Source organism: Pan troglodytes, chromosome 15, assembly GCF_028858775.2.
Source record: "Pan troglodytes isolate AG18354 chromosome 15, NHGRI_mPanTro3-v2.0_pri, whole genome shotgun sequence".
Classification (NCBI taxonomy): Eukaryota; Metazoa; Chordata; class Mammalia; order Primates; family Hominidae; genus Pan; species Pan troglodytes.
In genome coordinates this window covers 72,430,273-72,447,290 of record NC_072413.2, presented here as the reverse complement: position 1 = coordinate 72,447,290, position 17,018 = coordinate 72,430,273, and the positions used below count along the sequence as shown (strand labels likewise).

General features: G+C 43.5%; 2 protein-coding genes and 1 pseudogene across 6 annotated transcripts; 1 reads left to right on the top strand and 2 right to left on the bottom strand.

Moving 5' to 3' along the window:
• Positions 1-538: 538 nt before the first annotated feature.
• On the bottom strand, positions 539-2,171 carry ISCA2 (iron-sulfur cluster assembly 2). 2 transcript variants are annotated; one of them, XM_009428131.4, is made up of 4 exons: positions 2,060-2,171; positions 1,753-1,855; positions 1,501-1,630; positions 539-1,079 (listed from the first exon to the last, which is right to left on the bottom strand). In XM_009428131.4, the coding sequence occupies exons 1-4, from the start codon at positions 2,128-2,130 to the stop codon at positions 1,021-1,023; spliced, it is 363 nt and encodes a 120-aa protein (XP_009426406.1). In that variant the 5' UTR covers positions 2,131-2,171; the 3' UTR covers positions 539-1,020. The 2 variants fall into 2 exon arrangements, with proteins under 2 accessions (XP_009426406.1, XP_001143075.2); XM_001143075.6 differs by having other exon boundaries at positions 1,515-1,630.
• A 46-nt stretch (positions 2,172-2,217) lies between these two features.
• On the top strand, positions 2,218-15,917 carry NPC2 (NPC intracellular cholesterol transporter 2). 4 transcript variants are annotated; one of them, XM_009428048.4, is made up of 6 exons: positions 2,218-2,333; positions 2,566-2,710; positions 9,445-9,552; positions 11,290-11,462; positions 15,082-15,159; positions 15,570-15,911. In XM_009428048.4, exons 2-6 carry the CDS (start codon positions 2,629-2,631, stop codon positions 15,582-15,584), a joined length of 456 nt encoding a protein of 151 aa, XP_009426323.1. In that variant the 5' UTR covers positions 2,218-2,333; positions 2,566-2,628; the 3' UTR covers positions 15,585-15,911. The 4 variants fall into 4 exon arrangements, with proteins under 4 accessions (XP_009426323.1, XP_054521650.1, XP_054521649.1 ...); XM_054665675.1 differs by lacking the exon at positions 2,218-2,333 and adding an exon at positions 2,341-2,387; XM_054665674.1 differs by lacking the exons at positions 2,218-2,333; positions 15,570-15,911 and adding an exon at positions 2,351-2,387 and having other exon boundaries at positions 15,082-15,258.
• On the bottom strand, positions 12,280-14,732 carry LOC107968269 (ras-related protein Rap-1A-like; annotated as a pseudogene).
• Positions 15,918-17,018: the final 1,101 nt, after the last annotated feature.

Here is a 17,018-nt window from a genome sequence, read left to right as displayed (position 1 = left end):
AGACATACGCATACTAAAAAATTATTTACCTGAAATTCAAATTTAACTGGGCATCCTACATTTCATCTGGTAACCCAATCTAAAAAAAGGTTCCCAATAATCTATTACCTATAACAATAAAGGGATCACTTCCTGCTGTGCATGAGACCAGAGCCATTTTACAACAGAAGGCAGGTAAAGCAACATATCCTAAAAAGATTCAGTCATTAAATTGTCACAGAATCTTAAAATGTCTGTATGAGTAGGGAGGCTATTTTTGAAATAATTCACTGTCAGTGAGGGTTTGGTCCAAGTTTTCTGGGTAACGGGCTCTTGGTTTTATGACTCATAGCAGATCCACGAGCATGAGAGTAAAATGTATCTGTCCTATCAAATAGGAAGTGGCAAATGGGTTGCATAGACAATAAAGATAAGTCAAGTGGCACATTCTGGCAGGGTGAAATGAAAAAGAGAACATTTCGTTTACTTTTCTCATCCTCTAATAACTGGTGTCCAAGCTACCCAATCTGTGACCCTGATCCACAACACAATAAGAACCTTCTTTAAAATGAAGCTTTTATACATAGCTATCCACATATGTACAAGCAGCTCTTAAGGCAAGAGAAGTTAATTCCAAATTTTAGAGCCATGGAGGCTCTACAGATTATACGGAGTTTCAACCAGTGATTAAATCTGAGGTAACAGCATCTGGAGGCTCAGCCTTAGCACTGAGTGGAGGGAAAAATTAAGCCAAGAGTAAAATCTTCACGTTCTGAAAATAATAGTGGCAAAACATAACACTCCTGGACTGCGGGAAATAAAATTGAGAGGGACATGATTAGAAGGAAACTTCTAGAATTCTACTAATTCCAGGTTCTTCAAATTGGTACAACTGGTGACAATCCCAGAGTCACCAGTCATCACATCAAAGTTTGATAGAGAAAGATGACCCACAGGAGCAGCCTTGCTGTGCTTGAGGATTGTTCAACACTTGAAATGAGCTTCGGATCAGTTCTTGGCTGAAGTCCACCTGGGCCCCTTTCACGAAGGCCAAGCTATCAGAGTCAACCACCACTCTTGCCCCACCCTGTTCAAATACCCTGAAAAGACAGGAGGAAGGCATTAAGGAGTATCGCAAACACAAAAAAGACACCCCCTGAGCCCAGAGGTGCACATCCTCTGTTTTCTAAAGTACAGAGGGAGCTTCCCCATTACCTTTAACAGGTGCTGATTTTCTTTGAGGCAAAATGATTCAATGGAATAAATACTGGGAAACGTGTAGGGACTTAAGCCTGGAATCTAGTCCGGCCTGACTTTCTACCGACTACCCAATGGACCTGGGCAGATCAATTTTGCTCCTATAACTTAGTTATTTTGATTCAGAACAACAAACCTTTACTGCATCCTCACTGTGAGGCGGGCGGTGTTAACCATCCCAGGTAAACCCTTTAAATTTGGAATAAAAGTGCACCTTAAACTGGAGACACTTTTGTCCCTCCTGTACCTCCTTTGGGGACCCACCCCTTCCTCCTTGCCTGTCGTCGGGGTTGATAACTGTATCCAGTGAAAATTTGTATTGGAATCCGGAGCATCCACCTCCCTCCACTTGCAGCCTGAGGAATTCTGACCCTTCGGTGATTTCCAAAAGCCTCTGAAATGCAGGAAGGGGGATCAAGAATAGCGGGAAACGGGAGTTAAAGGGCTGAGTGAAGAGCAGTTCCCGCTGCTCCCGCCAATCGCCTGGGTACCGCCGCTCCGCGTCCGGCCTCCTACCTGGACGCAACTGTCTGTGAGGCGGATCTGCCCTTCGCCGGCCTCGGGGCTGGAGGACGACGCCTCCCGACGCGCCTGGGGTCCCAGGGAGGCCGCGAGGAGCCTGCGCGCAAGGGAGGAGGGTAAGCCCGGGAGCAGAAGGGGCACCTTGCAACCCTCGACCTGGAGCGCCTCACGCTAAACCTGGCGACCCCCACCTGGACGGCCTCCCACCAAACCCTCGCATCCCCCACAGGCCTTAGTTTCCCATTTGTCCTAGAGGCGCAGAACCAAACACCCTTTCCAGGTGCCTTTCTAGTCTTGGTACCTGCCCCTCGGCCAGGGAGTGACCGCTCTCTGCGTCGCGGCCGTTAGGGACGACCCCCAGGCGGCAGCCATCTTCCTCCACAAGCTCCGCCCCTCGCGTCTCCCCCGTTTCTCACCCGGGGCCTCGGGAGGCGGAGAGAACGAACAGGAGGCCGGGACTTCACGGAGGCCCCGCCCCCAACATGCCTATTGGGTAGTGCGGGAGGAGAAGGTGTCTGATTGGCTAGAAATGCTCCAGACGGCAGCGGCGGGGACGCACCCAGGAAGCCGGAGAGGTGCTCTAAAGGGAAGGAACGGGGCGGGGAGGAGTGAGGCGGGGCGGGGCGGAGGTGGGTCCGGGCGGGTCAGGCCTCTGAGGGAATGGCATGGGCGGAGACTGCAGGCCTCTGGGCCTGAGAGGGCTGGAGCTGGCTTTCCGGAGCCGGGGGCGGGGCGCGGGCGGGCCTCAGCTGTGGTTACTGGTGACAGGTCGCCTGACTGGGCTCCTCCCCGGGCCCGCCCCCACAGGTTTGTCTTGTGACCGCGGGCAGCCGCTGCTTCTTTCCCGAGCTTGGAACTTCGTTAGCCGCGATGCGTTTCCTGGCAGCTACATTCCTGCTCCTGGCGCTCAGCACCGCTGCCCAGGCCGAACCGGTGCAGTTCAAGGACTGCGGTGAGCCCCAGGCCCGCCCAAGGTTCCCGCGCCCTCTGTGGAAGGCCCCGCCGGACCCCCGCGCTGAGACCCCTGGGGCTGGGCTGGGCGGATCCCTCGGGCGGCCAGGCTGAGCCTTGGACCCTACCTAACTGGAATGGGCTGGGTCGGGGGAGAAGGCGCCGGCCTCCATGAAACCCGACCGCACACAACTTTGTTTCTTTCCTTAGAACGCGTGTTTTGGGGTTCCTGGGAACTCCAGGAGGTGGGCCTTTTGCTGAAGTTTCCTAAAGTTTGTAGGGCGGACAACAGAAGGGCTGTATCCAGCGCTGGTGGAGGGGTGGAGCACAGAACTTCTTTTTATTTATGCTTTGTATCTTGGAATCCCGCCTCCCCCTTCCAACTCCTTTTGCTTTTCTTTTAATTTCGTTTTTGCTGACAAGTCAAAAGTCAATTCCCCTTTTTCATCATTTATTGTTACAAATAGGACTTCCTTTGGGCTTTGGAATCTTGTGATTCTTAATCAGTTTTTCCTTGTATAAATCTCATTGTGTCTCTAATCACAGCTTGTGATACATAACTCCCTCTCGCCGCTGTGGTTGGAATCTTTGTTGGAAAATACAACAGGTGGTAGAAATTCTGAGTGCCTTCATTGAGTCGAGTCTATAGAATTGTCGGAACAGAAACTCGAGCAATTTTGTTCAGAGGTGGAGGTAGAGAGATAGAACTGTCAATGAAAGAGGCATGAAACTGACTTTGTAAGATCTATGAGTGGAAAGGAAGCACGGAGATCGTATAATCAATCGTTGAATTCCAGGGATGTTGGGTAGCCTACCTAAAGTCACGCAGCAGAATGGGGAACCAGAGTAAGTGTAACCGCCCAAGGGGTTCACCTTGCCCATTGCCTAGACAGAGCGGATTTATCAAGATGGGATTTGCAATGGCGAAAAGAGTAATTCACGCAGAGCCGGCTGTGGGGGAGACCGGAGTTTTATTGTTACTCAGATCAGTCTCCCCGAGCATTCGGGGATCAGAGTTTTAAAGGATAATTTGGCGGGTATGGGCTTGGAAAGTGGGGAGTGCTGATTGATCAGGTTGAAGATAAAATCATAGGAGAGTCGAAGTGAGTTCTTCTTGCTGACCTCTGGGTGGTGTCATTTGCTGCATCGGAATGCAGGATCTGCAAAATATCTCAAGCACTGACCTTAGGTTTTACAATAGTGATATTATTACCAGGAGCAATTTGGGGAGGTTCAGACTCTTACAGCCAGAGGCGGCGTGGCCCCTAAACTCGTAGCTAATTTGTTAGTCCTACAATGGCAGACTGGTCCCCAGGCAAGAAGGGGTTTTTCAGGAAAGGGCTATTATCCATTTCGTTTCAGAGTTTAAACTATAAATTCCTCTCCAAGACTAGTTCAGCCTACACCCAGGAATGAACAAAGACAGTTTAGAGGTTAGAAGGAAGATGGGTAGGTGAGTCCTGATCTCTTTCACTGTCTTAATTTCCTCAGGATTTTTGCAAAGGCAGTTTCATAAGTTTGCTGCTTTATATCCAGTGCCCAGGTAATAGTAACTGCTCAATGAAATGTGTTGAAAACATAGATGGAAATCTTTTTCCCCTATGTCATAAAAATTCATGTTGAGACAAAAGCAAAGTTGGGGATTAGGGGACAGGATTGATTAAGGAATGGAGTGCTGGCCGATTAACACTTAAATGCTATTCCATTGATTTAGGAGACTGGCACTTGAAAGCTATTATCGCTTCAAATTACTGCCTTTCCCTCCATTAAACTTAGTAGCCAGCGTTTGGATGAAGACACTATTAATTTTAATAACTCATTCCGGCCAGGCACAGTGGCTCACACCTGTAATCCCAGCACTTTGGGAGGCCAAGACGGGCAGATCACGAGGTCAAGAGATTGAGACCATCCTGGCCAACATGGTGAAACCCCATCTCTACTAAAAATACAAAAATTAGCTGGGCATGGTAGTGTGCACCTGTAGTCCCAGCTACTCGGGAGGCTGAGGCAGGAGAATCGCTTGAACCCGGGAGGTGGAGGTTACAGTGAGCCAAGATCACGCCACTACACTCCACCCTGGCGACAGAGCAAGACTCCGTCTCAAAAAAATAAAATAAAATAAAATAACTCATTCCATCCTCACAAGCTGTCTTACAGATGAGGAAAGTGAAGCACATAGAGTAACTTGCCCAAGATCTCACACCCAGTAAGTGGTAGGAAACCGTGGGTCTTTGTGAGCCACTTTGGGTTTCCAAAAAAAGAAGGGAAATAAATCCAGAAATTATTCTACTTATTTGAAAAAGCAGGAGTACACCTATGGGAAGAAGCTTTTAAAGGGAAGAAGGGTTTCAGTTACAGATTTATAATTTACTTTTGAATTGGGAAATATGATATAAAGACTTCAGTGCCCACATCAAAAGATTTTTGTGTTCCACTCTACACCCACCTTCCCTGGCGTGGGATTTCCTCAAGTGAGAAAGTGGACCAAGCAAACTAATTTTGTAATGTTTGCTGGTTAGAACAGAGGAGTTTGTTCTATTGACACTGGAAGTCTAAGAACCTCTTGTCATCAGAAAACTGGATGAAAGAGCTATAAGTACTACCCTTTACTTACTTCCTACTAGATTATGTGACTCAGCCTTGAAAGAAGCAGGTGGAAGCTGGACATTGAAAGCCTTAACATTAGCACTGATTTTCAATAGATTGTTGATTGAAGTTCGGGATTTCTTTTTTCCCTATTCACCGAAAATGGGTTGGAGTGGAAGAGAGTGTTTCTCAAACTGTTTTGGATGCTTAAGAGCGTGTGCAGTTTAAGAACTTTGCAATGATGGAGAAGCAAGCTGAGGGATAAAGGACTGCAAGGTACTATTTACTGACCTAGCTGGAGCAGTGTTGGTCAATGTGATGATAGTTAAAGAGACTGTTCCACCCAAGGGCAGGTACAGGCGGCAAAGAACATCTACTTAGATTTCTGAGTTCATATCATACTTTTATAGTACTGAGCTAATCTGGTGACGGACTGCATAGCAGATAATGTACTCTCAACCTGCAGTTTGCCTCTGTCTTCATGCATTCCACTTTTGAGACAGAAAGAGTCCATCCTATTGGCTAGAAACATAATTTCTATCCACAAAGTATATTTGAGGTGAGAGGTCCAGTTTTTGTGTCAGAAGGGAACTTGCTAACCTACCCAGGAGCAGCTATTCTAGATTAAACTCATGGACTAAATCCAGATATGATAATAATAGTAAATATATATATCACTATGTTCCAAACACTTACCTAAGATCTGTATTTGTGTTAGCTCAGCTACACCATTATCCCCAGAGAGGTAAAGTATCTTGCCTTGAGGCTATACAGTAAGTAGCAGAGATAGTGAGATTTCAAACCCAGGCATCAGGCACCAGAGTCTGCCTCTCAGCAATGATGGCTGAATGGCAGAACTTAACTTACCCTGTTAAAGGCACTGTTATCAGGCAGTTCACTTGCATTCTCTCCCATTCAACTGCCCAGTATCTGGGGCAGGAGGAAATGGGATTTTTAAAGGCTTTATTTAAACCTTTTTTGGTCAAGCATTTATTGTATACAAGTACTTTTGTCCTTGGTTAGACTGAGATTAAAATACATACATACACACACAGACACACACACACACACTTATTTTAAGAACACAGGTTCCCAAAATCGAGTATACATCTGTAGATTGCAGATGTGTGCTTAAAATCAGTTTTTGAAACTACTTAGAAACAACCTGGACAAGTCAGATGAATCCAATTTCTTTTCTTAAATTTTTTAATTTTGAAAAATATGTATTTGTTTTGAGGATTCCCAGGGATAAATCCTATTTCTGACTCTTTCTAGTACCTTCTTACGTCTCATCCTTATGTTTTTAACATATGCAGTATTTGCAAGTGTATCATTCCCAGCAGCTATATAGACCTAGGCCAAGTTAATATTTCAGAGGAAATGAAACCCAGACTCAGGTAGCAGTATTCTTCTTTAATGCAGCTGGCACTTCTGCCATCTTGGCTGTGTGAGTCAGTGCTATTTGGAGTTAAGCTTAACTTGTGCCCTAAGCTTGTACTGAAACTATAAAGACCTTAACCTCTGTACTCCTCTTCATCCCCTTGATTCTTGGAAAAAATCCAGATCTTAACAACCTTAGTCAAGATTTAAGGTACTTCCTGTTGTTTTTGGAGCCAAAATATTTCATGACTCATAAGTGGGCCTTAAAGAAGAGGACTAAATCATTGAAGAAACTGCAGAAGTGCAATGAAAATGGTGCAGTTCCCAATTCAGAAGTGGGAGGTAGTTCCTCTCTTAAGGGTCATTCCTAGTTCAGAGATGGTAGGTGGTTTTTCTGTTTAGGGTCACTCCTCTGTTCAGTGTTAAGTGGTAGTTCCTCTTAAATTCCATAGTCTGCTTACTCGGAAGTGAGTAGGCTTCTGGAATCAGTCTTATTTTATTTTATTTTATTTTTTGAGACGGAGTCTTGCTCTGTCACCCAGGCTGGAGTGCAGTGGCGCAATCTCGGCTCACTGCAACCTCTGCCTCCCCAGTTCAAGCGATTCTCCTGCCTCAGCCTCCTGAGTAGCTGGGATTACAGGTGAGCACCACCATACCTGGCTAATTTTTGTATTTTTATTAGAGACGAGGTTTCACCATGTTGGTCAGGCTGGTCTCGAACTCTTAACCTCTTGATCCACCTGCCTTGGCCTCCCAAAGTGCTGGGATTATAGGCATGAGCCACCATGCCCACCCTTGAATCAGCCTAATTTTAAAAGCCAAGACTGATATTCTGACACTTTTCATCGTTTTACCTATACCTTTAATAGTGCTGCTTATTTCTCTAGGAAGTCAAGTTGGGGTGAAAGAATGAAGGGATTCCAGGAAGACAAAATACTGGGCAAAGGATTTACCAGCAGTTTGGTAGAAAGGGTACAAAATCTGGATAGAAGATACTTCATCACTGAAAATCACAGAGGATACAGGGGTTGAACCTCTACGATAGAAAGAAAATCATGGTGAGGGGCAAAGAGGTGATGCTGAATTAAGAAACCTGAAAAGTTGAGTTTGAGACAGACCTTCATCCAGAGTCCTCAAGTAGTTCTCAGATGCAAATTTCCTTGGGGTGTCCTTCCATTCATCAACATGGCTGCGTATTTAAAGCTTCTTTCAGGTTCCGGTAACAAGGGCTTCCAAGTCAGGCCCACCCATTGAGTCTTCGTTCTGCCCCTTCCAGGCAATGTGACCTTGGACAAATCTCAGTAATCTTTGCTCTTCTGGTTTCTAACTCCTAAAACAAGGATGATAAATACCATTGTTGTGAGATGTTTTCTTCAGATGCCTCTGCTTTCCTTCATTCTTGCTAGTCAAGGTACAATTTCCATAGAGTCTAAAAATGAATGATTCAGGAACTAAAAACTCTTGAAGCCAGATTCAAGAAAGGTTCAGTCTGTTTTGGGATCTGGCAGACTTTCCAAGCAATAATAGCAGACTCCCTCAGTCAGTGTTTGCTCATGTAGAACTTGAGGTAGAAAGATGGTGTAATTCATTTCTGATCTTCCTCCGTGGAGTTTCAGGCTCTACATTTGCTTTCTAGCTGTTTCTGCATAAAGTGCGGTTTTTGGCCATGTGCGGTGGCTCATGCCTGTAATCCCAGGACTTTGGGAGGCCAAGGTGGGCAAATTGCTTGAGCCTAGGAGTTTGAGACCAGCCTGGGCAACATGGTGAAACCCTGTCTCTACAAAACACAAAAATTAGCCGGGTGTGGTGGTGCATGCCTATTGTTCTAGCTACTCAGGAGGATGAGGTAGGAGGATCACTTGAGCCTGGGACGGTTGAGGCTGCAGTGAGCTGAGATTGTGCCATTGCATCTAGCCTGGGTGACAGAGTGAGACCCTGTCTCAAAAAAAAAAAAAAAAAAAACAGGGAGGGCGCAATGACTCACGCCTGTAATCCTAGCACTTTGGGAGGCCTAGGCAGGCAGACCACGAGGTCAGGAGATCAAGACCATCCTGGCCAACATAGTGAAACCCTGTCTCTACAAAACTTAGCCGGGCATGATGGCACTCGCCTGTAGTCCCAGCTACTCCGGAGGCTGAGGCAGGGAATGGTTTGAACCCGGGGGGTGGAGGTTGCAGTGAGCTGAGACTGTGCCACTGCACTCCAACCTGGTGACAGAGCAAGACTCCATCTCAAAAAAAAAAAAAAAATGTAGTTTTTCCTGTAGTGAACAACTTTCATCAGATTTACATGCTAATCTATATGCTAGAAAAAGAAAGGGAAAATAGGAATTTTTTCATCCAAAGGAAGGTTGAAGCAAACGTCTTCAAGGTTTAAGTTTAAACTGTGACCCTTACCATTAAGAATGCGAGACAAGACTCTAGGAATGTTTGGAATTTCCCTGATTGCAGTTTAATTCCTTTAATATGATCATTTATGGATATGGTCTTGATATTATTTAGTTTGACAAATATTAACTTTCTCTTGATCAAAAAACCAACTAGCTTCTTTATCATCTGAATTAAAGGCTATGATTTTAGCAGCAAGATGAATCAAGATTCTGACTTCTAATTGGGCATTATTCTTAAAGATTCCATCCTGGGAAACAGTCCGAGGAGAATGAGTTGACCCTAAATGGGAGAGCAGAGCACCTTCCCATTAGGTGGTGGGCAGCCTAGCTGGCTTATTTCTCCTCCTATTCTCCTATTCCAATTCATTTTTCTTTTGCAGGTTCTGTGGATGGAGTTATAAAGGAAGTGAATGTGAGCCCATGCCCCACCCAACCCTGCCAGCTGAGCAAAGGACAGTCTTACAGCGTCAATGTCACCTTCACCAGCAGTGCGTAAAAGTGGCTCTTAACTCAAATTCATGTTAAAGCATAACCTAAATATCAAGTGTTGGAATAAGCATGGGAATGGAGGGGAGGGGAATTGGCAGTCATGAATTTTATGATTTCTTTTGCACCTCATGCAAAGCTAGGGTTCACTGTGCCCTTGGACACCCTTCTCATGCAGGGTCCATGGCTCCCAGACTCCCTTTAAGCAAACAGGGAGATGTCCATGTGTTCACAGGTTAGAGAAGACGGCTTGACTTTTCTGTCTTGACCCATATTGCATAGCAGGCTTTGATGGGAATGTCAGCTCTGTTTAGCTACAGACTGCAGAGTATTAGTATGGACCCCAATTCTTTAAGCTTTGGAACTCCTCCAAAATGTTGTTTTAAGCAGTAATGCCTTTCAGCTATTAAGTCTACATCCCACCTGAAAATAAAGGTGCAACTAATACTTAACAGCCTCCTTAAGATTTAGGGAACCCACTGGGGACCCAAGAAACAGCCAAGAAATCTGAGCTTTCTTCTCCAATATTCAAGAAATATCATTGGAACTTTTTGCTTTCTTGTACCACATCACTTTGAGATTTTTAAGAATCTAGACAAATGTAAAATCTTTTATTACTAAGCAGGGCATGTTCCTTGAATCTTTTCCTCATTTTCTGTCCTGTGAAACTAGACTAGACAGTCTAATAAGAAACCTCAAAGTTCCTGTCATCTTTTGTTCATAAGCCTAAAGACAGCTCTAAGTACTAGCTCCCTGTTTCCTCTCTGGACTATACCCTGGCCTCTCTATTGTTCCAAACCAAAAAAAAAGCCTTCTGAACAAGTCATCCCCAACCCAGACAGAAAGAAAGAAACAGAACCAATTTTCTGGGTCTCCAAAATACCCTAATAACTCATAAGTCTGATTGCCCTCTTTTTAATACCTTTATTCCTCCTGGCCATCTTGTGATGTGGAGGGTAAAGTTTATAAAGAAATGCATGTCTTTCTAATCTTACCCAATTTCTTTTTTTTTTTTTTTTTTTTTTTTTGTGACAGAGTCTCGCTCTGTCACCCAGGCTGGAGTGCAGTGGCGCAATCTCAGCACACTGCAACCTCCGCCTCCTGGGCTCAAGCGATTCTCCCGCCTCAGCCTCTTGAGTAGCTGAGATGACAGGCATGCGCCACCACGCCTGGCTAATTTTTGTAGTTTTAGTAGAGACAGGGTTTTTCCATGTTGGCCAGGCTGGTCTCAAACTCCTGACCTCTGATGATCCACCCGCCTCAGCCTCCCAAAGTGCTGGGATTACAGGTGGGAGCTACTGTGATCCAGCCTAATCTTACCCTGCTAAAGGGTCACCTCTTTCACTGTTGTTACAGACCATGACATTTAAGACACACAATATACTTGGACAGAAGCTGATATAAATAGCAAACAGAAAGTTTACTGCCAAAAATCAGTTGCCTTGTTAGATAAGGTTGTTTATCCAGGTATCTCTGATTCTCCTAAGAAACTGTGAAGGGCCATGAAGAGCAAGGTTAAGAGCAAAGAAAACTTCTGCTGATTGTTTTTTGTTTTTTTTTTTTTTTTTTTTGCATAATTGTGTTTGGAGTGAATGCTTGCACTGTGCTAGTACCAAGCACCACTATCAAGAGAAATAGACCCTAGGAATGCTGTTGCTTGGGATTATTTCTGAATTTTTGATTTAGAGTTTGAAAATAGGTTATTTTCTTTGCCATCTGATTCTCTTTTTTTCTCTTAGATATTCAGTCTAAAAGCAGCAAGGCCGTGGTGCATGGCATCCTGATGGGCGTCCCAGTTCCCTTTCCCATTCCTGAGCCTGATGGTTGTAAGAGTGGAATTAACTGCCCCATCCAAAAAGACAAGACCTATAGCTACCTGAATAAACTACCAGTGAAAAGCGAATATCCCTCTGTAAGTGATACCATTATTGAGGACACGGGAGGCCTTGGGACTGGATTAGAGTTCTGAGGGCAGTGGGCAAGAAGCAGAGATGGGGGTAAAGGGCCCCTTATCTCTATGATGAAGAAGCAGAAGCCCGAGGGAAAGGAGATAGGTGCGGTGTTAGGCGTCAGGAGGTAGGGCAGGTCTTTTTCTCTGTGTCTCTTCATTCTTTCACTATGACCTGATGGTTAGCCTGGGCCTAATGATGCCATTTGTTTTTTAATGTACTAAAATTTAATCATACATAAGAACTGTAATTTAATCTGACAGTAAAACACAAGAAGCAATATTAGAGTTGGTTTAGTATACTGTATATTTTAGCTTTGAAAGTCATAGAAATCAGTTACCCCAGTTTTTTTCCTATAAAAGACCCATTTTTCCAAAGCATTATGCACAATTTCAATTAGAATATAATGACAGAGGATATTCCATAATTTTTAAAATATAAAATGAATTGATTCAAAAAAGTTATCTACTGCAATATCAATATCATTACAGATATAAAGTATGATGGTTCAACTTTTTAGTGCTTGATAGGGAGGAATCATGATAAAAAGGTCAATATGAAATCATTTGATTATAGTAGCAATATCTAACATTTGAAATGCATCCATGCTCTTTTGTATAATCATATTAGAGTCAAGTATATTTTCACATCTGTTATGTCTTATTTTCCAAGAGATATACACAGAGCAGTTTTTTTTCTCCAGGGAACTTATACAAACCAATATAAGATCTAAATTCTTCACATAATGTATAAAACAGGAGAAGCCTCTTCAAATTTATTTTTTGAAGTCTGGAATGCTGGCACTTTCCAATTAGGCAATAGTTCTTCATTCCTGTAACCTAGCTCAGAGCTGCTGCTGACTATGGGCCTAGAGCAGCAGACATGATTTCTTTTTAGGCTGTTTCTTTTCCACTGGTGTTTTTCTATTTATCTGTCTGACCAGGTCATAAAATATTTCATTAACATTGACCTTTGACTTTGCAGATTTTTCTAAAATGGCACAGTTCCATCACTGTCATGCTAAATTCTGGCCCTGTTCTTTGCCAACTACTCACTCATCTTCCAGGTCACATTTATTGCCAACCAAAATCATTGGAACATCTTCTGTGTCCTTAACCAGTAAAATCTGTTCCCTCAGGTCCTGTAAGTCAAACGTGGACTGAATATACTAGTGCAAAACCTTGGCCATTCTTCATATACAAATCCCTCATTGCTGTAAATTGCCCCGTGCCTGCAGTATCTAGGATTTTAAGCATACACTGTTGGCAGTTGACTTCAACTTGCTTTCTGTAGGAATCTTCTATCGTTGGGTCATATTTTTCAACAAAAATTCCCTGAACAAACTGAACCATCAGAGCAGACTGCCCAACACCTCCTGAACCAAGGACCACTAGCTCACCTGTGATGTGGTCTGTTTAAATACTGATGATTCCCCCGGTCTAGCACCTCCTCCACCTCCTGCTCCCTCCTCCCTCCTCCTAGCTGCGGCTCCTGCTTCGGCTCTGCACAGCAACGGCTGATGCCATTTTTATATACAATATTTCACTTGGATCTCATGACCATCCTATGTAGAGGTGATATTATCTCTATTTTACAGCTGAAGAAATTTGAGCCTCTGAAGTTATGCAATATGAACAGAGTCCACTCCACTAAGAAGTAGTGGAGCCCAGGTTTTGAGCTGGGTCTTATAACTCCAAAGCCTGTGCAATGTTAAAAGATTTTAGCCAGGTACCAAATAATTAAAGATCCAAGTTGTCTTAACATTGTCATCAGAAAATCCTGGTTTCTCCATTAATCTCTTAACAAAACAAGAGAGCAGTAGTTTGTTAGCTCCATGGCAGAGAGGTAGCTTTTTCCAGCCTTCTTTCTGCCCTCCAATCCCCACCTTCACCTCCGACCCATCCCTGCTGCACCTACCTCTTTTTCTACCAAGCGCTCATAAGGTAGATCCTGCTGCAGTGGACCTGTATTAAAGATATGTATCTTGATAAGAATGGAGGAAATAGAGGGATGGCCTTTTTCCATGAAGAAAAAGAGCCACATTTCTTGAAATCAAGTAGAACTCAGGAGCAATATCTGGCCATTTATTTTCTAGGAAAGGTAAGTAATTAAAGAACATTCTAAAGAGACTCAAATATAGGGTGTCTGTGCTTAAGGGCTGTTGGAGACCTTAGAGGTCAGGGACAGATTAGTAGATGAATAGCCACATAACCATGGGCATGTCTGAACCTCAGTTACGTATGCAGTGACTAGTCAGAGCCTGATACGTAGTAGGTACTTAATGTATGGTAGTTATTGTCTGTTAAATGAGTTACATTTAATTTGAAAAATAGCTCAAACTGCTTAAGCACTAAATGAAGCAGTAGTTAATGTATACTAGTCTGGAAAAACTCACAAGGCAAGTTTCAAGAACCTGAATATCAGTGCCACTCACATGTTCCATTGTGAAGAAACATTAGAGTACAAAAGAGAGGTAGTAACTAGTGACAAGTAAGCTAATGTCCACATAAGAAAGGACCTGCAGAGTGTCAGTGAGTTATCAAGAATTGGAAGGGACCACTCACGTGATATGAGTGTAAGAAGTCAAGGCAGGGATTTCTGATGAAGTACATTATTAGAAAGCAGTTTAAGGGCATTAACTGAAAGTATATTGCTACAAAAGGTTGTCATCCTTGAAATTATTCATACAGCTACAGACTTCTCTAGGCCATCCTTTGTGCTTTGACATTTCCATTTCTAGCTAACAAGAACGTTTCCTTATACCTAAGAATCTAATTTTTTTTTAACTCTCTGCTCTTCATGGTTACATTGGGAAAAAGCTGGATCAGATTGCCAAATACATGAAATTGCTTAAATGTGAAATTATTCATGTAAGCCTTCGTGTGTTAGTCCATTTGCCTTGTTGTAAAGGAATACCTAAGACTGGGTAACTTGAAAAGAGGTTTGATCAGCTCACGGTTCGGCAAGCTGTACCTGAAGCATAGTGCCACCACCTGCTTCTGGTGAGGCTTCAGGAAGCTTACTGTTAGGACAGAAGGCAAAGGGGAGCCAGCGTGTCACATGGCCAGCACTAACGCAAGAAAGAGAAGGGGGAGGTCCCAGACTCTTTTAAACAGCCAGATGTCATGTGAAGTCAGTGAGAATTCACTCATCACCAAGGGGATGGTGCTAAGCCATTCATGAGGGATCTTCCTCCATGATCCAATACTTCCCACTAGGCCCACCTCCAACATTGGAGGTCACATGTCAACATGAAATTTCAAAGGGACAAATAACCAAACCATATCACTTCATTTATGTGCCATTGATCTAAGAGAGAAGAGAATGCTTTAGAAATTACATTTGATAAATTAACCAAGTTAGTATGTGGTGCTGCTAGCATCAAATCACAAGTATAACTTAGTTCACTCTCTTAAGGCTGTAAGCTGTGCCCACATGCTAAGTAGCCCTCATGATTTAAGAAAAAAAGTATGAGGAGTTAGGAAGTTTGCTACTGTACATCTAGGATTCATAGTTAAACCAATTATGGATAGAAGTCAGGTCCTATTTTCATTTTTCTCAATTATTTTTCTCTTTCTCCAGATAAAACTGGTGGTGGAGTGGCAACTTCAGGATGACAAAAACCAAAGTCTCTTCTGCTGGGAAATCCCAGTACAGATCGTAAGTCTATCTGGGGGTGAGAGGGCATGGGTGGAGGGAAGAAAGTGGAGGAGAAATCAGACTGAAAGTAAATCAGTGCCATAAGATAAAAGGAATTTCAAGACTGCTGTTTTATGCCTCTCAACCTCTAAAAGCATCTGAGACCCTATTTCCTGAGAGCTCAGAACTGTTGCCTTTGTAATATCCTTTGTAAAAAAAAAAGGTTGAAGGAAAGAAGAGAGAGTGAGACTGTAGAGATTGATTTAACTGTCTTCATTGGTTTTTTTCTGTCGGAGTAAGGAAGGTCCAGCCAGACAGGACCTGAAGGAGGTTGCTTAGGAATGTCTGATAACTTGCCCTAGGGTTATTGCCCTGACAGTGGAGGAAAGGTTCCAAACCACTTCCACTGAGCTGGGACATTACATCCACAGGTTTCTCATCTCTAAGTGCCTCATTGAGTTCGGTGCATCTGGCCAATGAGTCTGCTGAGACTCTTGACAGCACCTCCAGCTCTGCTGCTTCAACAACAGTGACTTGCTCTCCAATGGTATCCAGTGATTCGTTGAAGAGGAGGTGCTCTGTGGCAGAAACTGAGCTCCGGGTGGCTGGTTCTCAGTGGTTGTCTCATGTCTCTTTTTCTGTCTTAGGTGGTTTCATTAAATGCAGCACTTGGTTAGCAGATGTTTAATTTTTTTTTTAACAACATTAACTTGTGGCCTCTTTCTACACCTGGAAATTTACTCTTGAATAAATAAAAACTCATTTGTCTTGTCTTCTGCATGTGGGCTGTGGTCTTCTCCTGCTCCTTTCAGGGTACATTCTGCTAGAACCATGGAAGGCAGGCCCCCAGTTCCGTGGTCCCAGAGTGCACTGAAGACATGACTTTTTCAGAAACTCTTTTTCCTCCTTTTTGTCCAGTAAGACCATATCTATTTTATATAAAATGGCCTTGTTTTGCTTTATTTGACACAATCTTATACCACCAAGCATGCTCGAAAGAAGCAGTGAAAGTAAAAATCACCTAGTTGAATAATAACGCCTGAAAGGTTGAAGGAACTGAATTTGGTGGGGAGGGCAGGTAGGGGTTAGGGATTACAGGTTAGGATGAGGCATGGTGATCTTTTGGGAACACTGCTGTGAAGAAAGCCTAGAAGCTTAAAAATGAAATGTGAAGTTGTAGCAAGTAATGGCTAAATTAATTAAATCTTGGAGTTTCCTATCTTAAAGTACAAGTATAATCATGGGCATATATTTTGCCACCTATTTTGAGTCAGTATACTAGCAGTCAGCTCTTAGGTGGTACAGGGATTACAACCCCATTCACAATTGAGTTGAATAACATGGACCTTAGGTCATCCATTGTTAGGGCAAAAGGAAGGAACATTCATACAAAGTGCTTGTGAGCAAGTGATTGATTTGATCCAGTTCTTTTCATCCCACTAATTTCACTAGACCCTTGGATTTCTTTGGTCTGTGAGTTTCCCAGGAAAACCACCAGGGGACAGTGATGGATCAGGAATACAGTTATCAACAGCCAAGCTTTCCTAGTTAATGCTAGGAGCCAGTCAACCAGTGTACTTTTTACCTAAGATCTTTTGTGTATCCTGCCACATTGAGTCTAGAGTGACAGTCCACCTTGTCTCCCATACCAGACTCTAGATGTATCAGAATTGTGTGAATTCCTGAGGCTGTTAACTGTTGTGCGGGTCTCTGGCTTCGGACTGCCTATGGTTGAATCCTGGCACCAACAATTAACAGGACTACCAGTGTGATCTTGAAATCACTTCATCTCTCTGTGTGTCAGTCTCCTTATCTGTTAAATAGGACTAATAATAATAGGGCTGTGAAGACTAAATGAGATGAGACATGTAAAACACTTA

Coding starts and splice junctions, on each gene's coding strand:
- ISCA2 (XM_001143075.6), bottom strand. CDS start 2,130: ATGGCTGCCGCCTGGGGGTCGTCCCTAACGGCCGCGACGCAGAGAGCG. Junction 1,631..1,752: donor TCACAGACAGTTGCGTCCAG/GTAGGAGGCCGG, acceptor CCTGCATTTCAG/AGGCTTTTGGAAATCACCGA. Junction 1,080..1,514: donor GTTATCAACCCCGACGACAG/GCAAGGAGGAAG, acceptor CTGTCTTTTCAG/GGTATTTGAACAGGGTGGGG.
- NPC2 (XM_054665674.1), top strand. CDS start 2,629: ATGCGTTTCCTGGCAGCTACATTCCTGCTCCTGGCGCTCAGCACCGCT. Junction 2,711..9,444: donor GGTGCAGTTCAAGGACTGCG/GTGAGCCCCAGG, acceptor TTTCTTTTGCAG/GTTCTGTGGATGGAGTTATA. Junction 9,553..11,289: donor CAATGTCACCTTCACCAGCA/GTGCGTAAAAGT, acceptor TTTTTCTCTTAG/ATATTCAGTCTAAAAGCAGC.